At 39.5% G+C, this 25,052-nt stretch overlaps 1 protein-coding gene across 1 annotated transcript in view; it reads right to left on the reverse strand.

Moving 5' to 3' along the window:
• Window positions 1-25,052, reverse strand: part of CCHR6.PART0H7orf57 (chromosome chr6.part0 C7orf57 homolog) — a 1,417,733-nt gene that overhangs the window by 880,729 nt on the left and 511,952 nt on the right. The window contains exon 3 of the mRNA XM_044074768.1: window positions 5,249-5,360. Coding sequence (XP_043930703.1) covers window positions 5,249-5,360 — 112 coding nt within the window. The remainder of the gene's footprint in view (window positions 1-5,248; window positions 5,361-25,052) is intronic.

The following is a 25,052-nucleotide window of genomic DNA, read 5'->3' on the forward strand; positions in this document are numbered from 1 at the left end:
TTATTTAGTTGGTTTGGATGTGCAAGTGTTTTGCTTAGATTCATGTACAATCATGTACAGGAAACAATTGTTTAAACTAATATTGATTTATATTTAATTTTATCATCATTTTATATGAATGAACATTTGAGTTTATATATATATAAAAAATTGCTTAATTTCAGTAATGAATGAATTTTTTGCAAGTTAAGCAATAAGCGATCAGGTTCTAAGTCGCTGCACATTATTAATGTTTGATTACCATCAACATTATTAGAACTATCACTGTTAGAACTATTAGAAAATAGATTTTTAAGATATTTTAATTTTTTTATTTTCATTTTTATTAACTAGTAAAAAATGCATATCAAAAATGCAGGAAAGTTTCTGAATGTATTTTCATTGTTATTTTTTTTTTTATCATCTTTATTTTTATTATTTATTGTTATAAACGTGGACAATAGATGGACACATACATTAAAAAGTTTAATAAAGTTTAAATAATACTTAAACCCAGGGAAATGTTAGTCAATTAATTAAATAATTACATATTAAATATTATAATTTCAAATATTAAATATCAAAGATTTTAACTACATAAATATGACATTTTTGAGTGTGTTTTATATATAATCCATAAGCGGAGTTTTAAAGTAGAGGTCTCACTAAGAATTTTGGCGGGCAATTTTAACTGCTTCCTACATAAGTAAGGGGTTAATATTAGATGGATATTTGCCAGTTTCTGAAGTTTAAACATGGATTTAAATGAAAAACGTTGGATATAGATTAACGTTTAAGTTTAATAAAGAGCGGCGAGCTTTGTTGCCTAAGCGGAACTGTTTCATTATTTTTCAACAAGCCATATGTTACCAGATGGTTAGCTAACTGGCTCACTGACAGAACCCACCTAGTCAAAATAGGGGAAGCCACCTAAAGCAGTAAACCCGTATCAAGTGGCATACCCCAGGGTTCGGTCTTGGGGCCTCTGTTATTTGGGATATACTTTTCTGAGGTGCAGGCCAAAACCAGTGGGCTATGGCTGAAGTTTGCAGATGACTGCAAGCTGGGGGCTGTCATCAATTGCCCTAGTGATGTGGACATCCTCCAAGAGGGTCTCACCCAAACAAATGACTGGTGCCAGAAACATGGCCTCGAGATGAATACAAAAAAATGCATCTACATCCCCTATGGGGAGAGAGTTGTCTCCACAAATTATCACATTAATAATAATGTCCTAAGCATGCAGTCAGTTGTGAGGGATATAGGCACCCAGATTGATAGCAACCTGACGTTTGACCACCATGTTGCTTCTATTACGCAGAAAGCGTTCTACATGGCCCACCTCATAAGTAAGGGTATCTCATCCAGAGACAAGGAGGTCATAACATCCCTGTATTCTTCCTTATAAGGCCCATTACTGAGTACAATGCCCCATTCAGCACGTATCTCGCAAAGCACATGCAGCAGCTGGAGAGACCACAGAGGTTCCTCACCACGAGAGCCCAGGGCCCCAAAAATCTACCATATATAGATAGGCTAAAAGACCTATCCCTCTACTCTGTTTCATACAGACTCCTCAGAGGTAACCTCTGTCTTGCATACAAGGCAATCTCGGACCCTGCCTCGAAGGGACTACTGCATATCTGCAAGTCAAGCTCCACTCGAGTAACCCACACAAGTGGCCTCAACCTGGTCTGTGATATCAATAAAACTTGTTGGCAGGACAGATTTGTGTCCAAAACTCCTCCATCTATGGAATAGACTCCCTTCTCCATGTCAAGCAGAGTACCTCTTTACCCCTTTTTAAGCACAACCTGGGTAACTGGATGGGAAATAGAAATTTCATCCCTGGAATTTCACCTGTTTCCCTGCTGGACAGGAGCATCGGGTGCTGATTTGTCTATGCATGGGCTAAACTCTTGGCTAGGCTTATAAGGGCCTCAGGGCCATTAGGCAAGTAACTTCCTATGAGCCTATGATCCACTGCCCTACTTCTCCTGGCATAGCTTACAATACCACACATCATCACAATATACATATGTATACATCCAGGATGCCAAGATGGCACTCTTTAATGAATGGCTCCAGTGGATAGGTGACCTACAGTTACTCATTACCAACATAAACCCTGAGTTTCTTTTGAGAGATGACAAAACCGTAGTGTAACCAAGAGTAAAATACCTCAAAAGGCAAAGTCATCCAGATAGAGCTAGCCATGGCAGAATGATCCTTTATCCATGCCCATTTTAGAAACAGAATTGCAATCCCTTCAGACCCTACCAAAAGGGATGAATTTAACAGGAAGGACCTCCACTGACTAACCATACAGAAGGTAATCTGCACCATTCTCCTGCAGAAAGGCACATGGGATGTAGGCCACATGATCAGTGGCAAGTGATGGGACCATAACAGTAGAGGCTGCAACAGTGCTTCAGAGGGCAGCACAAGTCTCAGTATGCAAACATCAACCTGTACAGCTGGGAAATGCTCTTCCATGCTTATTTGACAGTCTAATATCAGGTCCTAAAAAATAAAAAAAAATCTTCAGAAGCCAAAGGACAAAGACAAAGTGGCCAAGAATGCAGCAGGCACAGGACAACCAGAAGGGGTCTGATCAACCTTCATCGGTGAGACAGTCCCATCTCAGGAGAGGTAAATGGAGTAGACAACTCAAGCTCAAATTCATCTTCAGATTGGCTCCATCAACTAGAGAATCCACTTAGCACAAGGTAGTAGAAACTCCACATGTTCTAGACTGGGAGAAAAGGTGTTGTCCACCCTCCTTCAGTAACCATTGCCAAAAGGAGCTTTGGCAAAGGTGACAAGTATGGCCTCCATCCCTCAAAAAGTAATGAAGTCACATACTAAGTTATGTAGAGAGCAGCAAACATAACCAGCTTTGAAGAAAATGTTAAGGTGTGGTCACAGCTTCATCATTCACCCTTAATGCATTGCACGGCTTAGAGAATAGCCTTCCAGTAGATCCCTGTGATGGGCACTCTCCATACCATTAAGTATATATAAGTAGGAAGGTAGATGTCAACCTTCTCAATACTTTGTTGGGTTGAAACTCTGGCACTTATGGGATCTCTCAAGCTCATGCTCTCAAATCAGGAAGCACTGGCAACTATGAGATCCCTCAATTGCATGCTCCAAACCTAGGCAGAAGAGATAGGTCCTGTGCCAGTTATGTTTCTGCATGTTTCTGTATGAATGCTTGCAAGATCTCTCTTTCTCAGTAGTAAGATGCAAAAAAAAAAAACACAATGGCACAGAATGGGAAGATATATGAACTTCAAAAATCAGATAGAATGGGGGATTCTGGAACTACATACACTTTCTTATATGTGCTGCCTGAGCATATCAACATGAGCTTCTTCTCTTTCGGCTGTTTCCATTAGGGTCACCACAGTGGATCACCTATTTCCATTTCTTCCTGTCCTCTGCATCCTGCTCTATCACACCAACCACCTGCACTGTCCTCTCTCACCACATCTATAAACCTTATCTTAGGCCTTCCTCTCTCTTTTCCTCTTACCTGGCAGCTCCATCCTTAGCATCCTTTTCCCAATATACCCAGCATCCCTCCTCAGCAAGTCCAAACCAAGGCAATCTCGCTTCTCTGACTTTGTCTCCAAACCGTCCAACCTGAGCTGAGCTGACCCTCTAATATGCAGGAACTGCCGAGTAAGGTACCACACGAACTTGCTCTCCTTCAGGAACACCAAAGCTTTATTTTACAACAAATAAGCACTTTCGTCTCAAATTAAGTCTCTTTTAAAGTTAAAAAGCACTTATTTGTTGTAAAATAAATCTTTAGTGTTCCTGAAGGAAAACAAGTTTGTGAGGTACCTTGCTCTGCAGTTCCTGCATTTTGAAGTACTTGTTTACTGTTTTTGGCTTGTTTTGACCCTCTAATATACTGATTCCTAATCCTTTCCATCCTTTGTCACACCCAGTGCAAATCTTAACATCTTTAACTCTGCCACTTCCAGCGTTGACTCCTGTCTTTTTGTCAGTGCCACTGTCTCCAACCCATACAACATAGCTGGTCTCACTACCCTCTTGTAGACCTTCCCTTTCACTCTTACTGGTACCTGTCTGTCACAAATCACTCCTGACACTCTTCTCCATCCATTCTACCCTGCCTGCACTCTCTTCTTCACCCCTCTTCCAGCATGAGCTAACAGGCACAAAAGCAATCTTAGCATTAAACTTAAGATGAGAACATGAACTAGCCACTGGGAAAGCACTCAACTGTCTACCCATCGCAGAAGGCTAAAGTTAAGCTCTGGTAGTGATCATTACTACCAAGATGAACTACTACAAGTCTTGTGAGATGGCTGCTGGTGCTAATAAAGCCAACAGAATGTAAGCAAGTAGAAAGGAGCAACAAATCTAGAAAAATGAAAATAATGTCCCCATTATACAGAATACTGCTGAGAATATACTTCAGAGACTGTGTTCAGCTCTGGAGGACGTGCTAATCCAGGTATTTTAGAAATGAGATCTAAAATTCAGGGACCTGCATGTGCTAGACTTGTATCAGCAAGCTTTGGTCCTTCAACTAGTTCAACAAGGAGGAACAGAAAATGGGGGATTAATGCAATGCGCATATGGAATGGTAAAATGGAAGAAATGGGGATGAAGAGAAAAAAAGCAACATGCATGTTGTATGCATGTAAAATGGTAACGCAGAAAGGTATCTGGTTTGCGGAGAAAAACATACCAAGTACTTTATCTCACTATTAGAATGCAGAGGCTTACCTATGAGATGCAAAACACTATTTTATTGACACAGGGCTTGGTAAGCAAGCAAAATAAATTAGCACAGGATGTACTAAACTGAATCCTTTTAGCAGATTGACAGAGGGGATAAAAGGGTGACAAGAAGAGAGGTGGGGAACAATATGAATGATATCAGCATACGGGATGAGCTGCTGTTCAGATGGATATAACAAGTGGAAGACTGCTTCCACTAGCAGGATTAATGTGTTCATATTGATTACATTTCTTATTTTTTCTACACAATCCTCAGAAGTTGTTGCCCTTTCATTTCATTAATGGAGTTAAATCTGTATTTGTGACATTTACATAAGGTGCAATTTCCCAAGATTCATGTGAAAAAGAGGCACACATTTACTTACTAAACAAATAAAAATTAATAAAATGGTTAATGCATACATAACTATTCAAACCCTCAATTTACAGCCAACACTTTCAGTATTTTTAATAAGGGTAAGTCTCTCAAAATTCAAAAACACCTTACTTTTTGAGGTCTTCAATGGCAGGTGCATTTTTTAACCAAGCAGGGTCTTCGTCCTTCCCATCGCTTTCAGAAGATGTTGGGTCTGGTCTTTCATCTTCAAAACTAAGTAGGCCTGCAAAATTTTAACACCATCATATTACAATAAGCAACTAGTCTGTGTCTGGATTTACACTCAAACTCATTGCCACAAATTCTTTATATTAAGATAACCTCCACAGCCTTTTATTAACAAATGGGAGGAAAAAAATCAAGATAACCATAGCTGGGATATAAAAATAGTCAACACAAAATATTGTTCCATTTATATTATTACACTAATTATGCTTAGCCAAATGGAAAACACGATAGACAACTTAGTTTCACAGTTCAATGACTACTACAACTTAAGACGACTGCTTAGTTTCTCATACTGATCATCGCCTTTTTCCTATCACAGAAGCTTGGACTCCCATTTTCAGTCATAAAAGAAAGAAATGTGCGTCTACTAACACTTGAAAAAAATCACCTAGAACACTACCTTTCAAAATGCGCAGGATCATATCAAATTATAAGTATTAACTGAATGTTTCCATTTGTTGTAAAGACAGCATACAGTAGATGCATGAGAACCTTTGCACATCTTGGTTTTCTCTCGTCTTTGTAAGTAAAATTATATTCTAGCCAGACACGCAGTTTATGTGACCTAGGTTCAGTACTGGCATAGACTACATTTGTTTTCTCCGTTCATTTGAGTACTTTGGTTTCATACACATGTATACAACACTAATGTAACAAAAATAATTTGTGCTGAAGTATAATGTAGGAGAGAAAGACATTTTCATCTGCTTTAAAATACTTCAGGATTTGGCTGGACTGCTTTCCGCCACAGTCCCCAAAACAATAAAAAAAAAGAAAAAAGTACAGTTGTGAAAGCAAACTCTCCATAATTGTAGATGCTTGAATAGATCAATGGTGCAATAGCATAAAGCTATATGGTACGTATCCTGCAAAGGATTGGATGTTCATCCAGTACCTAAAAGCTTTTGGGTGCCTCCTTTGTGCACCGTAAACCCAAGAAGCACAAGAACATGTTGGTATTAAAGCAAAGATATGGGTGCCAAAAAGCACAGCTTTCCTGACTCGCAATAAGTATATAACTTTGGACCTTAATCCTGCTATGTGCTAGAAGAAACAGGAATGGGCATAAGGGAACCCCCTCAGGCTAAATGGTAAATGAAAGAAACAGAATCCAGGAGGAGACCAGAAGGAATAAAATAAGAGGAAGTATGGTGGGAGTGTGTTAAGACTGCAACAGTGATATATTTAAGAATTCACTGCTATGGCGAGTTTGCATACACAGCTGTACTATGTTCATTATTTGCTTACTGTTGCAGCAGCCTAAGTTATGTGGGACAAATGCCAAACCCTTGAAAGCCAGATTGGAGGATGAATGATCAAAATCAAGAAGCCCCTAAAAGTACAGTCCTAACAAATATTACTCTTTCTGTGGATAAACAATCAAAAAGAATATCCACTGAACCAGTATAACACCCTTATTGTGGGCAGTTATTAACAAGCTTAGTTATCGTGATAAAAAAAGGATTTCTGCTAGGCTCGAATAACCAGAAATTATTAGTTACTTTTAACTCTTTGAATAAGGGTGAAAAGAGTTAAAGAATAGCTATCCATTTACCTGAGCAAGATAAATGATCAAACATAGCAAGATAAACATCTAAAATTTGCCCAGTATGAGAATACATTTTTATAGTGGACTTGTTTTCAGTCAAACAAGCTTAATTCATCCTGAGGAGAAAACACTTATGTTTCGCTCATTGCGAGAACACTTCTCGGTAAATCTTAATAGTCTAGTAGTTGAGAAAAAAATATATCACCAAAAATCCTTCTGGTAGGTTTAAGCAGATTTATTATTTCTTCATTTCCTTTGTCAGAATGGCAGATGAGCTCTGTGTGGTTTATGAAACATTGTGGCACAAGCTGTTAGTTTTATTTCCAAAATTGGTGGGTATCTGGGCAGGGGTCAGCTTAGAGAGGTGTCCACGGTAATGTGACTACTTCAGTGGGCATTCCCCTTAACAAAAGTTCCCTGCCCATTTGGAATGTCATGGTGGATCTTCTTAACCTTTAACAGCAATAAAGTTTCTAGTTGTGATTAAATTCAACACATTATAAATGTCTTGTTTACAAAATGAACCATTCCCCAATAAGAAAAAAATGTAGGACACACATTCAAAAATAAAATCTTAAGAGTGAAGAAAGAACTGTTTGAAAGTAGTGGCCAATTTAGCTAACAGCCTAACTATTTTTTGCCAGAAGCATTTTTGCTAAACTTTGCTTCATCAGATCTGCTGCCCGATTTAAATTGTGCGAGTTATTCCATTTCTATTTTATATTTTTTATTTAACTTTGTAATTTCAGTTTTGGTGTCTGAAATAAAACCAGTATTTGTTGTTTGTTTCGCAACATGCTGGGAATGGGGGGGGGGTGTCTGTTTGACACATGGTTTTATAAGTTGCGGTTTTAACTGTTTTGTTTGAAAGTGTTTATTTTAATCATTACTATTCTTCCAGATGGTAGCTGAATGGTTTACAATATATATATTGGGAGGTAACACTGCCGAATTCATAAAACAGTTAGAACACAATAGTTTTGAAGGAGCTGGTGGAGGGGTGTTTTACAGGGGGATCATACACCAGTCCTGTGGTTACCTCGTGGCTTCACAGACTGTGAAACTATGGTCAAGATAGGGGCTGATGCCTAATTTTAACATTTGTTTCCCAATTGCTTGGGGCTTATTTTATTTTTTTTTTTATAAAATGAACATTTCAAAGTTTAGGAATTGGTGATAAATCTACTCCAGTAATGGTCGTTAGTTTTTGGTTTTGCAGAGTGCTGGGAGTGAGAGGAGTCGATTTGCCGTGTGGGTTTTGTCTACTGATCTTTTCAGTCAAGTTTAAAGCCTTTAATTATTTATTTTTTCAGATGGTGGTTAATCAGTTAAACTTGAATTAAAAATCTGAAAATCCTCTGCAGAGATCTTAGGGTGCTTCAGAATTTAAGGGGAATATCACAGAATTCCTCATGTCCATGTCAGTCTAGCTTGGGATCAATGTTTATTGCAGGGTTCGTGCTCTAATTGATCAGGAATCAATTTCCTCTCATTTATGTTTTATTTTTGGTTTCTAATTTTAGAGATAAAACTGGCTGTGATAACTGGTTTAAGAGTGTGTGAGAAGATCTAGGTTTTAAAACTCATGTGGAGTTTGGAGGGCCAGGACTGTAGGCAAGGGGAGGTAGATAGGTCTTAATTTGTTTTCCTAAAATCAGTTCTTTTGAAATCTTAGAGTTGACTGGGGGGTAAATACCTTTTTCGCTCTAAAGGGGGGGGGGCTTAGTGGGCTTGTGGGAATGGGATGATGGAGAATTTGAAATGTCAGATTAATCTATATTTTTAAATGTCACCCTGTTCTTCCCTCAGCAATAAATGTACATAACCAGCAGGCTGATAGCATATGTAAACCATCTGTTATTCACAAACCAATACAAAATAAAGAAACCTATATTTCAGGAGATGCAAACATTGGGGGTTACCTTTTATGGTCCTTTAGATTAGTCCCTTTAAAACCTTAAGAGAACACCAACAAAAGCAAAAAAATGTTTTTAATAATATGGTGGGCCAATTTTTGAAGGTGGAGGATACTGTTGATGGAAGTCTTTAGGCTTGGGGTTCTGCAAGCATCCGGTCAGATTTACCACTGTAGCTCCAGGTTCTCAAAAAAGTCATTGCTGGGGACTTGGTAGTTTGTAGGGGGGGATCTGGTCAATGATGTAGATAAGAAAGACTTGGTGCCCGGGTTTGTTCATTGGCATTTTTCGTGAGAGCACTAGTGAGGATATTCTGCCTGATGTTAGTGAGATGTCTGGCAATCCTAGTCTTGAGTTTTACTGTCTTTCCAATACAGAACACTTGTCAATGTTTAGCAAAAGCACTTCTGGCACAAAAATCGCTAAGCCATTAGCTAAATCGGCCACTACTTCCGAATAGCTCTTTCTTCACTCTTAAGATTTTATTTTTTTAACATGTCCTAAATTTTTTCTTACTGAGGAATGGTTCATTTTGTAAACAAGACATTTATAATGTACTGAATTTAATCACAACTGGAAACTTTATTGCTGTTGAAGGTTAAGAAGATACACCATAACATTCCAAACTGGTTAAAATTCACTGCTTATCACTCAGACACAAATGGGAAGGGAACATTTGTTAAGGGGAATGCCCACCGGAGTTGCCACATAACCATCAACAGCTCCCTAAGCTGACCCCTCCCTAGACACACGCCTACCGATTTTGGAAATAAAAGTAGAAGCTTGTGCCACAATGTTTCATATATCACACAGCACCCATCTGCCATTCTGATGAAAACAAAGAAATAATAAATCTGTTTAAACCTACCAGAAAGATTTTGGTGATTTTTTTTTCTCCACTACTATTCAACTACTAGACTACTAAGATATACAGAGAAGCCCTCTTGCAATGAGTTAAACTTAAGTGCTTTGTTCTCAGGATGAATTTAAGCTTGATTAATTTAAAAAAAAAAAGTCTACTATAAAAACATTCTTATACTCTGCTAATTTTGGTTGTTTATCTTACTAATTTTGATTGCTCTGGTAAATAGGTAGTTATTCTTTACTCCTTTGACCCTTATTCAAAGGGTTACAAGTATCTGGATAAACAATCAAATCTTGTAGGCGTACACAGAAGACCAAGTTGCGGTCTCAAGAATTCTATAATCCACCCCCTTTCTAAATTGCCCTAGAAGCAGCCAAAGGTCTGGCAGAATGAACTTTGACTTCCTGAGGGAGGGAGTTCCCATAGCTAGAATAACAAAAATGGATGTAATGTGATAACCATTTGAAAACTTTTATCACTGGTTGCCCTTTCTTCTTTCCAACAAAAGAAATGAAGAGCTGATCAGAAGCCCTTTGTCCTATCAACGTAGCATCTGAGTTGCTGGTGAACATCACCAGTATGCAGGATTCTCCCTCCCTTGTTTTTCATTTCAGGGAAGAACAAAGGAAGATGAACAGCTTAATATAAATGGAATTTAGAGTCTACTTTAGGGATGAAAGAAGGATTAGTTCTTAAGAATACAGTGTCCCTATGAAAAATAAGAAAAAGTTGAGTCACCATGAGAGCTTGCAACTCAGATTTTGGAATCCCTCACTGCTACATACGTGGAAATTTGAAACATTCAAAAATTTTACTCATGACATACTTTTCATTTTATTGTTTAAAACATTAGTAATATTTTTGACAAAAATGACAACAGTATTATAAAATAAGAATATAAAACCTTTTATCATTAATGTACAAAATGACTGTATACCATTAGTTTGTGAATGCAATTAAATAATGTAAAACATGTCAGTAGTTAACTGCAAGAATGTAACATTTGAACATCAGTTAATAAGTTAAGAAATCTACATCTCTACCCTTTTTCTTTGGGTGACAAATGGATGAAATTTCAACTTGCCAATTTGAATAATTTGCCGATGGTGAACTTGTCGACGTTCCTAACAAAAAAAAAATGCTGCTGGTTTTTGGTCCACTTTTTATTTGCATGCCAGCAGTGATTCTCCATCTGTGGGCTCTTCACTTTACTCCATGGTTGTGCAACCATGTAGTTAGTATACTTAAGTAAGGAGATCCAATGGGGGAGGGGGGAGGTTTACACCCCTCAACAAATGCTTTTATAAGCATTTCAATGCTGTGAAGTTTCAAAAATATTTCTGCCCAGCTTAAACCTCTTGCAGTTGAAATATGTTTGTTCCTGTAGAAATGGTACCTTCCAGAGTTCTGAATGAACCCTAACCCTGTATTTTCAGGAGGCTTTGTCACTACACCCAGCTAATGTAAATCTATTCTAGAGTTGCACCACTTCTGGGGAAAAGAGCAAACACCAGAAAAAAGAACTGAGAAGTTTACCACTGAAAACTAGGAACATACCCAAATATTAGTTGGAGAATATTGGGGTAAAGGCCCCCCCCCCTACAATTTTCATTCACAGATCCACTGAAAAATGTAAAATTAGAAGTTATGTACCTACCATAACGTTCCATGTTAGTTGTCTTCTCTCGCCTTCTTTCTTGCTGGATGGGTTCGGAGCCTAAGCTCGAGAATCACTTTTACCAGCTTGAGGCAGCCCTATATCCCATGATGCAAGGCAGTAATTACCCAGATCTCGTTTGGTATCTAGAGGAAAACTGCCTGCAATCTTTCTACAAGGAAAGCAGAATAATTAGCCTAGAAGACTGTAAGAGGAACCAGGTAACAGAGATCCCAAGCTAACTGGTGTCCGAGGGAGAACAATCTCCCCGAGAAGGGGAAAAACAAGGTCTGTCCAGGCTAGGGAGACAGGAGGGACGCAAGAAAGAAGGCGAGAGAAGACAACTAACATGGAACATTATGGTAGGTACATAACTTCTAAATGTTAAGTTGTCAATCTCGCCTTCATTCTTGCTGGATGGGACCGCGTCCCTAGCACCCCTATCCTGGGTGGCTCAATGGAACAGACTCTTGAGAACTGTGGAACCAAAACGTGCCCTGTCCCTGGAGGCCAAATCCAATTTGTAATGAGAAACGAAGGTATGAGGAGTGGCCCAAGTGGCTGCTGCACAAATAGTGCCCAAGGGTAGTCTAGCCCGAAAAGCTGTAGATGTGGCTAGACCTCTAGTAGAATGCGCTTTAGATTTTGAGATCAGTTGTTTGCCCCTCAGCTGATAAATGTCAGAAATGGTGGACGATAGCCATCTGGATAAGGTTACTTTAGAAACAGGAAGACCTTTCCTATTTTCAGCATAGGAAAGAAAAAGCTGATCAGATTTCCTAAATTGCTTTGTTCTGCCCAAATAATATCTGAGTTGGCGATGAACATCTAGGCAATGCAGTTTTTGTTCTGCCCTGTTAGAATAATTGGGAAAAAAATACAGGAAGGTCAATGGATTGATTTAAATTTGTTTTAGAAGCAACCTTGGGCAAAAAGGATGGACTGGTTCTTAAGGACACTCTATCCTTGTGGAAGACCAAGTAAGGGGGACAAACACAGAGGGCATGTAGTTCCGACACTCTCCTAGCCGAAGTAATAGCAACTAGAAAGAGAGTCTTCCAAAAAAGACATTTTAATGAGCATGTAGCAGCCGGTTCGAAAGGGGGAAGAATCAAGGATGCCAGCACTAAATTTAGATCCCACTGTGGTGGAGGATCTCTAACAGGGGGCTTAAGAAGGAACACCCCTTTGAGAAAAGCTTTACAAAGTTTGTAAGACATGATATTGTGGTCTGCAAATCCGACATGGAAATTAGAGATTGCTGCCAACTGGACCTCAACTGTGGAAGCAGAAAAACCGGAGTGAAAAATTTCAGCAAGAAAATCCAAGACCGATTGAATAGGGGCAGTAAAAAGATCTATGTTCTTAGACTTTGCCCAAAAAGAGAAACGTTTCCACTTACTAGAGTAAATCCTCCTGGTAGAGGACTTTAGAGAAGCTACTATTATATCTCTAACGGGGTTAGAGATCATAGGAAGCCTGGCTAATGAAGTGGAGCAACCAAGCAGTGAGGTTGAGGGAACAAATTGATCGGTGCAGTTGACCCGACTGGTGGGTCAGAAGATCTGGAATTGGATCCAGATGCCAAGGCTGCACCACGAGATGGCGATGAAGGAACGGGAACCAAATTTGTCGAGGCCAGTAAGGGGCAATGAGAATCATTTTGGCTCTCAAGACGGTAGCTTTCTGGAGTACTTGAGGTATCAACGGAAAGGGGGGAAAAGCATAAAGAAGTTCCCGGGGCCAATCTTGGGTAAGAGTGTCTCTGGGGGGATGGCCCGGAAGTGGAAAGAGAGAGAGAAGAAGTGTGGGCATTTGCTGTTTTGGGGAGTAGCAAAAAGATTGCAGCACGGGCGGCCCCACTTCTGAAAAATCTCCTCCACTATGGAAAGTTTGAGACCACTCGTGAGGCATGAGAATAGCTCTGCTCAATCTGTCCGCTATTATGTTGGTTCTCCCAGGTATATGCGTTGCTACCAGAAACCGATGAGAGGAGATCGCCCATTGCCAAAGTCTGAGCGCTTCTCGACACAAGGGATAGGACTTGGTTCCGCCCTGCTTGTTGATGTACCACACCATGGACATGTTGTCCGTGTGAACTGCAATAGTTCCTAAGGGAAGAAAGTCGTTGAGGGCTTGCAACGTTAAAAGCACTGCTCTCATCTCTAAGACATTTATGTGCAGGTGGTATTCGAACGGTTGCCATGTGCCATGAACCATCCTGCCCTGATAATGCCCCCCCCCCACCTGATCAGGGAGGCATCTGAAGTGACCGTGGCTACCGGGGTCGGAAGGACAAACGGTCTGCCCTGATGGACTAGGGGAGAAGTCCACCAGGATAGATGGCTCTTGCAGGTTTGTGTCACCAGGATCTTGTGACGCATGGGGAGCTGCTGGTAGGACCATTGAGTGAACAACATCCATTGTAGGAGGCGCATAACGGGCCAGAGGGGGAAGTGTGATGGCAGCTGCCAGGAGGCCCAGCACTTTCAGGACCAACCTGGCTTGTATCCTTTTGCTGGATAGGATGATCCGAACGTGGTTTTGGATATCTAGGATTCTTTGACTTGTAAGGTTTGCTGACATCCGAGTAGTGTCTAGATTTGCGCCTATAAAGGCAATAGATTGGCAGGGCGATAAGGAAGACTTCTGGAAGTTGACTGAAATTCCTAATTGACCGCAGAGACGTAGAGTATAATCTCTGGCTTGGAGAAGTTGATGCCTGGTGGTGGCTGATAGGAGCCAGTCGTCTACATACGGAAACACCTGGAATCCTTGATGTCTCAAGTGAGCTATGACCGCTGCCATGCATTTGGTGAACACTCTGGGGGCTGTAGTGAGACCAAAGGGCAGGGCTCTGAATTGAAAATGATTGGTCCCCAGCCGAAAGCGGAGGAACCTTCTGGAGCGTCTGTGGATTTTTATGTGATAGTACGCATCCTGAAGGTCTATGCAGCACATCCAGTTGTTTTTGCCCAGGAAGGGCAAAATTGAAGTGTGACCATCCGAAATCTTGTCTTTTTGACAGACTTGTTCAGTCTGCTGAGGTCTAATATTGGTCTCCAGTCTCCCGTCTTTTTGGGAACCAAAAAGAACCTTGAGTAGATTCCGGATTCTAATTGATCTGTTGGAACTGGTTGGATGGCCCTTTTTCTTAGAAGCTTTGATATCTCTAGCTTCGCAATCTCCCTTAGACCGGGTGGAACGTCTGGAAGGGAACCTTTTTGAGGGAAGGGGCTTTCCTCGAAGGGGATTTTGTAACCCTCGGATATGATCGACTGTACCCATCTGTCTTGAGAGAGGGAAAGCCAGGCTTCTGGGTACAGCGACAATCTCCCCCCGACTGCCTCCAAGGGTGGGCAGTCGGGCAACACCTCAGGGATGCTGGAAGGGCTTGTCAGAGAGGCTCTCTGCTGCCTTGGTTCTGCAGACCTCCTCTGCCCCTAGGGCGGCGTCTGTTGTTATTACCCCCTCTGCCTCTGGGGGTAAATTGACCACGTGTGTCAGGCGTGACTCCCTGAGATTTGCGGAACCACATTTTCCCTCCCTTCTGACCTTTGGGGTAAGGTCTAGAAGGGGTGGAGAAACAGACTCCTACGGCAGTCTTGCCATCTTGTTCGCACCTGGTTAATGTGTCCTTCACCTGAGGCCCAAACAAAGTAGTGCCAAAGGGAGAAATTGGGTGGCTTAGAGGGCTTCCCGGAACCAACCTTAGCCGGGGAGCTCTCAGGCTTAAGGAGACCCCTGAGGATCAACTTATTTCTACGCTCCTGCAGGACTCTCTGGCTGAAAGAATGACAAATAGCACAGGAGTCCTGCAGGTGTAGGGGTCCCAGGCAATAAATACAAGTGTGACCGTCTGTCAGAGACATCTTCTGACAGCACGAGTCACACTTCTTAAAACTCGAGACCCTAGTGTCTTTTGACATGATTGAGTTTAAACACAATCACACACACACTCAGTCCTTAAATACACTAATTAAACAAAAACAGACACACCTAACAAAAAATCCTGACCGGAATTGTTTAGGAGGGGAAGGCCTAAGGCCTGACTAACAGAAAAATTATAAAGGGATCGAGACAAACTAAAGGGAATAGGGTCTAAGTGAATCGAGGACTATTGACTATAAAAGGGAATAAAATGTTTAAAAGCTGGGGTCTCTGAAAAAAGTAATGAAAATTCACTTACCAGGAGCTGGTAAAAAAAGTGACCTCATGAGCGAAGCGGCAAACAAGATCTGGGTAATTACTGCCTTGCATCATGGGATATAGGGCTGCCTCAAGCTGGTAAAAGTGATTCTCGAGCTTAGCAAGTGCAGAGTTGAGGGAGCCCCGGCCGGAACCCATCCAGCCAAAGAATGAGCGATTAGAGACAACTTATAGTAACTTTTCAGCTGGGATCAGACTCAATAAAATATGACTACAATGAGTCTGCCCAAACTATTTCAATGGCCCAAAGTTTCAACTTTCTTTTTAATTCAGTTGAAACTTCAGGGAGTTGAAATTAAGAAAACATAAGGAAAGCATTAAAGAAACTGCAGTAGAGGTTCACAGGTTCATACAAAGTGACTAGGCTAATGGCCCTTGAGTCCTTACAAGCCTAGCAATATTTATCCCGAGTTGCCCCAAATGTCAATGGTTAGGTGAGCGAAATTCACAGATATAAGAGTCTATGGTAATTAATAACGACTGCCTCTGTCCATGAAGGACATGGGTGCCACCCTAGGAGTAAACTTGCAGTCACCCATCCATCGGTCTAGGTTGGGTTTAAAGATGGTCGGGGGGGGGTCGGTTTCACATGAAATGGAAGCTTGCTCCAGAGAAGTGTCAGTAAATGGGAGATGTATTTATCTCTCCAGCATGATTTTTTCATGTCAGAGGATAGGTTAGGATCCCTGGAGCGAGTGACCCTTGTGCAGTTTACGAATGTGCAGCATTTCCATCATGGCCGAGTCAGAGACTGCCCTGTAAGTTAGGCGCAGGTCATCCCTTAGCAGCCTGTAAAAGACAGAATACAGTGACAGGGCTTTCCCAGTCTTTCCGCATAAGACTTGTTTTGTGTACTCTATTTTCTTGGTGAGCACCAATGGTTTGATGAGGCCAAGTATAATGGAATGATAACATCTACATCCTTGGATATAGATGTGATGACTTTACTTATGAGATGTGTCACATAGAAATATTTCCTTACCACTGTGGATACGTGCTGGTCCAAGTTCAGACTGCTATCAACCCCAGTACCAGGATCATGTACCACTGGGTATACAATTGGGGGGGGGGGGGGGGGAGTGATGTCTATAATGTAATCAGGGATGGTGGATAAGACTGCGGAGACTGGTAGCCAGAAAGGAGTTTAGTGGAAAAATAATGTGCAAGAAACGTGAAAAAAATAATTTTTTTAAGTTATTTTAGAGACGAAGCATAATTGCTGATACCTGGTCCCACTGCGTCATTATCATTAAAAATCATACAGAGATGAAACATTTCCAGTAAAAAGCAATTGCTACCTTCACCCTAAACAACCAAGGTGTTAATGCAGGGACTATATGAAGGCTACAATACAGCATGAATGGTTACAATTACTCCCTCCACCCTAAACAACCATGGTGTTAATGCAGGGAATATACAAAGGCTACAACATAGCATGAATGGGCATGAATTACGTTTTCAGTGAAACTCGAGACGAGTGCTTTTTATCTTGTTGGGAATGTCATCAGAGCCCTGGAGGGAATCGGGAGACATGGCAATAATAAGGAAAGGACAGGTAAGACCTTGTATCATCAGGATAACCGTGACTGTGAAAACGACTTCTTCTAACAAGGTCCTCAAGTGATGTACATTATATACAAAGAATAAAACAGAATCCCAAAAAAACTCCACGGGATATCACAAATCAGAGGGTAAGAGGATGATGAATTCTTTTTCTTTCGGCTTTTCCCTGTTAGGGTCGCCACAGCGGAAGACCTGCCCGCTCATGATTGGCAGTGGAGTTTTACAGTGCCGAGTTGTCAGCCCTGTGCCCAACCTTTCACAGAAGGCACACACTCACACCTAGGGCCATTTTAGTGTGTCCAATCCACCTACAGCAGGTCTTTGGGATGTGGGAGGAAACCGGAGCACCCAGAGGAAACCCAAGCGACCACAGGGAGGACATGCAGACTCCGCACAGAAGGCACCCCAGCCGAGGATCGAACCGGAGAACCTCTTGCTGTGTGGAGGCAATGCTAACCTCTGCACCACCGCGGCCGCCCAAGATGATGATGAAGTAATCCTCAAAATTACCTTGATTGTTCTGAAGGGTAAAAGGCAAATCACACAAAGACTGTAGATGACCACCCAAACCAGGACTTCTATCTTTCTAATAGAATCTAATGATAGAGTGTATTTTCAAACAGAGATTCCCTCACAAGGCATATAAGGAATGAAATTCTGATGCTGATTCACAAAGTGTGGCAGTCTCAGCTTCTTATAAAAATGGAAAGACAGAAGATGGCCATAACTAGACCAGATGATAAAATATTGTACAATCTTCAAGATTTACAGAATGGATCATATTGCAGTAATTTACCAAGATTTACAGAATGGATCATATTGCAGTAATTTACCTGGTGAAAATATAAAGTAGTATGGACTCAAAGAACCTGAAGACACCTTTTAAGTGGCCAATTATAAGCCTTGAATTACAACACTATTACTGTATGTAATTTGTTTACTGGTACCTCAACTAATTTTATCCATTCCTTCCAGTAGCTGTCTTTGCATGTCACCTCCCCCCCCTCTTACCCTCCCCACTGTGTTCAGACTACCAGTCCACCATTCCTCCTTTCACCAGCTTTAGTCAGAACACTTCCTGTACCTCCCCCTCTGCCACCCTTGGCTAATTCACTTTTTCTTGCCTTTAGCAAAAGTCTCTCTCTCTCCTCTCTTTTATCCCTGCTCTCATCACAAAATACACTTAGTCACCCATCTTCTCTCTCCTCTTACTCTAACCTCTTACACCTAGACCCAAGCTATCTGCGACTGTCCTCTACTCTTTCCCCTGGTGATGGCTAATAACACTACAAAACGCTCATCTCCTTTTCTTCTCCCTTCCCACAAACTTCAGGTAAAAAGTCTGCAATTTCTGCCCATTCTACTTGCTGACTGTTTCTCTTCACTCTCGCCCACTTTAAAAATCTGGTTCACAAATAAATCCTACACTACCTCTTACAAGAAAACTAACTTACCCCCACACAACATGGCTTTCACCTAAAACATAGCACCTCCACAGCTCTCATATCCTTCTTAAACACTGTATCCCAAGCAAGAGACAATATTAAACTCCTCTCTAGTCTATTCTTTGACCTCTCAAAAGCAATGACACTGTGTCCCACCCTCTGTTGCTGGCAAAACTTTCTGAACTTAAGCTATCTTCAACTATCTCCTGGTTTGCTAGTTACCTCTCTGATCAACATCAATCAGGTAAATGGCTCTCTACAACATTCCTTGCCCTACCTATCATCCTTGGCCCATTACTGTTTAACATTTTTACCAACCAATTATATACACTCTGTCCTCGGTCACCTCTTGTGAAATTTGCAGATGACTCCATAGTCATCACCATTGCAGACTCGCTCTCTGACCTAAATAGTCTCGCACAAAAATCCTTATCAATCGAAAACTGGCTCACCAAGAATCAGTTAATTCTAAATCCTAAAAAACTAAACTCCCTCTCTTCACTTTCAAAACTATGAGCCATCTAAAATCTTCCTTCTCTATCTCTTCTCTTAACACAACTATCTCTGTTGAGTCTCACATCAAGCTTCTGGGGGTCATCATAGATGGTCAACTCAAATTTGATCTGCAAGTCTACATCATCATCAAGAAAACCCACAAAAACTTGGACTTCTATATAGAAACAAAACATTTCTCTCTACAAGAGCTAAAATCTCCCTATCCCATGCATACCTCCTTCCAAGCTTATTCTATGGCTCAGAAATTATCACTAATCTTCAGACACTCATCAAAATTAGAATCCACATACAACAAAACTGCTTGATTTGCAGCAAATCTAACCTACCACTCTCACCACCATCTTGTCCTTAAAAGTTTAAACTGGTTAGAATGTTCCCATCAACTGCTCCTCTTTCAGCTTCAGATCATACATACTATATTGTACCAGCCCTCCTCCTGTCCTGACATTCCCTCTCTTATCTCTCTCTATATCCCTCCTAGGTCTCTCCTAAGGTCTGACCAAATCCTCCTCCAGATCTACAAACCCAGAAGCAAAATAAGGTAAAACCTATACAGCTTCTCCACTGCCCAGTCCTGGAACAAATTTCTTCTACATACCCGGAATCTTAATCACCCACAAAAATTCAAGACTGCTATTAAAAACTGTAACAGTACCTGGATCTGTCACTGTAATTGTGCTCCATGACTGTTCCACCTAAAACTATCATCCACTCCTTCACCTATCCCCTTACTTCCTCTCAGGTCCGATATCTGACTGTATTCTGACTGACTCCTACTACTCCACTAACAACCTACACCTCTCGGAGTTCTACTCAAGTAAACACAAATACTAACCGCTCTTATTTCTGTAAAGGCATTTCTCACATTTGTACTCGACGCACAACTACAGAGATTGTACTGCCTGATTTAGTGGCACAAGTCTGTATATAATTTCAGAAATGTAAATAATGTATGTTTTCATTATGATGGCTTTGTATATCTCACTGAATCATTGTATCTACTACTCTATACATTTGTAATACTTGGAGTTTTTCTCCTCAGGCCTTCACTGAAAAAGGGCTATGGCTCAGTCAGACTAACTCGGTCAACAAATGTCAAATAAAATAATGATAATGAAAATGCTGGGAAGAGAAGCACCAGATTTTGACAAGTTTCCAAACAGAGTTATTTTTTTTTTTTAAGGCGGTCATGGAAGTACTTCTGAACTATGACACAGGCACTTTAAAGAAAAGGCAACTTCCCAGATGAGAACAGGGAATCAATAATCCTCCTATTAACCTGCATTGAAAAAGACAACTCAAAACCAGGACATCACTGGCCCATTTTGATTAAAATCTGGATATCAAAATACTTACAAAAAATAGGTTGCCAGAATAAAACTAGCATTGCCCCACTTAACTGCTATTTCTTTTCTACTATTTGCAAATTAAGAAAAATCTGACTGAGCACAGTCCATTTTTGACATACTCCTGGGGACAAAGGCTCTAGTCTCACTAATACATACACATCCATTATTACATGTTACACTGGTAACATGGCATAAACAACAGTATTCAAGTTATTTATCAGTATGATTGCAAGGTTCTTCCTTCCCAAGTAGGGTTTAAGAATGAGAACTGGTATGCTACTTAATGGATGTCATGCCACTCTTCACAAAGCTGAATGCCTACAGCTACATTTTTTTTCAGCCATATTTCACAGAATCTATCCAGTAGCCATACCTTTCTCAGACCATGGGTGAAAAAGGTACAGGACTGACCTTTACTGACTGGTTCATAAGTACTTATAATCATTTATTTATTTAATTTATTTATCCTTTGTTGGCTGAGGTAGTCCCCACTAGGCTAGTGGCCTCTCTTCAGAGGAGACCAGAGGTGGTATTTATACTACTAGAGAAATTTTGGTCATGGCATCCGGGAACTCCCCCTACTCTTCATTGTTGCAAGGGGGGCCCATTTTGTAGGAGCATTTCCTGTTTCTGTTACAGGTGCAGAGGTGACCTGGTACATGGAGACAGAAGGAGATGAAGTGGTGAAAGAAATTAAAGAGAAAGCAAATATCAAGACCAGAGAATGTGTGTGGGACTTGAGGAAATGTTTAAAAAAAAATGTTTGATGGAGATGAGTCAGCAAATGCTGGATGCATAATTATATCCAGTCGGGAGGGTTGCGGAATGACTTTACTTAGTAAAGTCAGACAATGAGCCAGACAATGAAGGCAATGTTTCCTGGGGGGAGACATTATGAAGAAAATACAAAAGGAGGAAGCGGAGACAATCCTGAAGAATAGTGGCGAGATGGAAAAGACAAAATATGCAGAGAAAGCAAAAGTGGAATAACAGAATAGAAGGCAGAAGAAAATGAAAAACAGAAGTATGTGGTAAGGATTCAAAGTAAATAAGAAATAAATGGACAGATATGAAGTGTGGGACAATTTAACAACTTGGGGTATAAAAGCACATGAGATAATAGCATTTATTCTCATTAACAAAGACATTTTGTGACACTATATTTCAGATTTTTTTCAATGGAAAATTTTCTTGGAGAATAAGAAAAAAGAAAGACTGTAACCCATGGAATATTTACGTGATAAAAGCATTTAACAGGGAAACAAAAAAGAAGATTTGTGTACAATTTCAAACACAGGAAGAAAGAGATTTTGAAAGGACATTTGAAAGTTTTATGTAAAGAACTACTGGACACTGTAAATGTTTAGGGACTGGTGGCTGGGATTGTAATATTGTTTTAAAAATAGAAACAAAAAAATTATACAAAAACCAAGCATGATACATGTGGAGGGGGATTAGGGCATTGTAAAATACTGGGGACAATTTTTTTGTGGAAAAGGACATTTGATAAGTAACTGACAAAAACAAATGTTATATTTGTGGGGAAATGGGATATAAAACAATGTGAAATGATAGGTTATAAATGTAACAGACTTGGACATTTATGGATGGATTGCAAAAATGAAAAATAGAATACAGAAAAAGAAAGAAGAAAATGAATAAAGAGGAGAAATTTTAAAAGTAGTAGAAATAGAAGAAAAATTAGATGAGAAAAAAAAATAAAAGACATGGAAGAAAGTTCTGAAATAAGTGATGAAGACGAACTGAGAGACACAAAGGGAAAAAAAGAATTATATTGGTAAAGAGTAAAAGACAAAAAATAAAGGGTCTATATTAGATCCTCGAATGCTGAAACGTTGACATCTAAACATCGAAATCTAACAAATGCGACAGGCCAATTACACAAATTTTTTCCCAGAGAAAAAATATGCGTGGCCAAAGAATAAATAACCTCTCAAACCCTACTCAAGTGGGGGGGGCTTCGCCCCTCACACCCCCCCTAACTAAATATACCAACTCTGAGATTGCTCTATATCGGGGAAAAGGGCAAATCCCCGATGACGGCCAAGCAAATATTTTCTGAAGGAAAACATTTGCGTAATTGGCCGGCTGTCACATTTAATAGACTTTGACGTTTCGGTGTTCGAAGATCTAATATAAGCCCAAAATAAAAGTTGAAGGGCTAAGTACAATAGAAAAAAAAAAGAAAAGGATGAAAAAATATATACAGCTAAAACTGGGGCTTGGTATAATGATTAAGGTGTCTAACTCAGACACAATGTACAGTGTTTCGATTCTCACCTTTGGGAAAGAAATATGTTAGGCATACAATGGCCTGTTAAGAAAGCTAGTGTAGTAATTAGCTATGGACTTATGAAATCATGAATCTAAGGGAAATGGAAAATGAAACATTTAGAGTGCTTTCTGTAAATGTGAATAGTATTAAGAACATAATAAGAATTTTTGGAGTGGTATAATACAAGTGATATAGATGTAATTATATTAGAAGACATAAGATTTTTAACAAATAAAGAAAAGTTACAAACAAAAAAACTATGGGGTGGAAAATAATCTAGAATTTGGGAAATGAGAGATGTTCTGGAATTGTCGTGTTCCGTAGAAATACAGTAAAAATATTAGATGTAACATTAGCAAAAATGGGAAGATTATTATCGATTCAAATGGAAAGAACACGTATATAGAATTACAACATTATATGCTCATACTAATTGTAAAGAAAAAAAAAGCTTATTTAATTAGATTTTAGACTATGTACTGACAAATATGAATATTATAACAGGATATTTTAACTGTAACTTAAGAGACATGCGTAAAATGAAAGGAAATTATATAAGAAAAATATGTGAAGTTATAAGATGTGGAAGTTAAAACTGAGACAAAAATTCATAGGCTTACAAAAGGGGTATGTATAGAACTGAAACAGATTACTGTATAGTACCAGAAGGTTTAGTTATAGGAGAAGGGGAGGTAGTTGAAACAGGATTTTCTGATCACCCTGCAATATGGCTAGAGATAAAGGAAAATAAGGAATATATAAAAATAAGCAAAGGAATAAAAAGGATAAATGAGAAAGCATGGAATGAAGAAGGAAAGGGATTAGTAATACAGTTATGGAAAGATCATATTACAATGAGAACAGTTTATAAAAACTGGTCTGACTGGCAGATATTTAAGGAAAAATATAATTTTTGTTACAGTGGCAATATGATGTGAGAAAAATAGAGAAGGAAAAATATAAAAGAACATATAAAGATGCATTGGAAGAGTTAGACCATAATGAAAGTATTTTGACAAAGAATAAAAATTATATGAAAGAAATCAAGAAAATTACAAGAATTGTTATGTAAGCAAAGATGTTTTTACAAGGAAAAGTATCGTGTTACTTAAGCAGATTAGGAAAGGAAGATGGAAGGGTAGTGAGAGAAATAAAAAATGTAAATGGAAAAATAAAAAGAATCGGGGAAAAGATTATGAGTAGCATAGTACAATATGTCAAACCTCAAAAGCGAGGAGGAAATAGTGCCTTGAAAGTCACAATAACCAAAAAACAAAGCACACAGGAATCCAGTAACCACAGCTCCACAAAGTGAATAAGGCAGCAAAATGTAATCTTGTTTTAACGCTTCAAACAAAACAACTGCTTTTTCATCCACCTACGTGCAAGACTTCATCAGAAATGCAATAGAAACCAAATTCCCTCCTTTTATACTACTTCCTATAACATTTAATCACTTGAAAACCCTTTAATATAAATTAACTAATTAGTAACTAAGCAACCATAATTATCTAAAATTCAAGTTACAAGCAAACTATAGTAATGAATGTTAGTATAAAAATTTGACAAATTCACAATACTACATAAAAAAATGTTGGCTTCTGCTAAGACAAGATTTGGTTGAAATTTGTTTAATTGTATTGTGCTTGCAAAACCAGGAGATGGCAGTTTTGTATACCATATCCAGTATATTTATAGCATTTTACATGTTTTACTTTTAACTTATTGTATGTATATAGTTAGAACGTTAACACTGTTTTGCACACTAGTGTGTTTTTAAATGGGTTGAAAAATGCATTCCTTTTTTACTTTTTGTTATGTAGTATTGTGAATTTATATCAAATTTGTATACTAACATTCATTACTATAGTTTGCTTGTAACTTGAATTTTAGATTATGGTTGATTAGTTACTTTGTTGTGTCTTTCGGCTTTTCCCTGTTACAGGTCGCCACAGCGGAACTCCGGTCCACTAATGATTGGCAGTAGATTTTTACGTGCAGAGATGCCAGCCTTGACGCACAACCTTCAATGAAGGTACACCCATTCACACACGTCTCCACACAGAAGATGCTTTAGCTGAGAATCGAACAGGACAACGTCTTACTGTGAGGCGACAATGCTACTGCACCACCATCACCGCAGTATAGTTAATTTATATTAAAGGGTTTTCAAGTGATTAAATGTTATAGTAGTATAAAAGGAGGGAATTTACTTTTTATTGTATTTCTAATGAAGTCCTGTATGTAGGTGGATGAAAATGCAGTTTTGTTTAAAGCGTTAAAACAAGATTAAATTTTGCTGCCCTATTCACTTCGTGGAGC

Source organism: Protopterus annectens, chromosome 6.part0, assembly GCF_019279795.1.
Source record: "Protopterus annectens isolate FY-2018-M chromosome 6.part0, PAN1.0, whole genome shotgun sequence".
Classification (NCBI taxonomy): Eukaryota; Metazoa; Chordata; order Ceratodontiformes; family Protopteridae; genus Protopterus; species Protopterus annectens.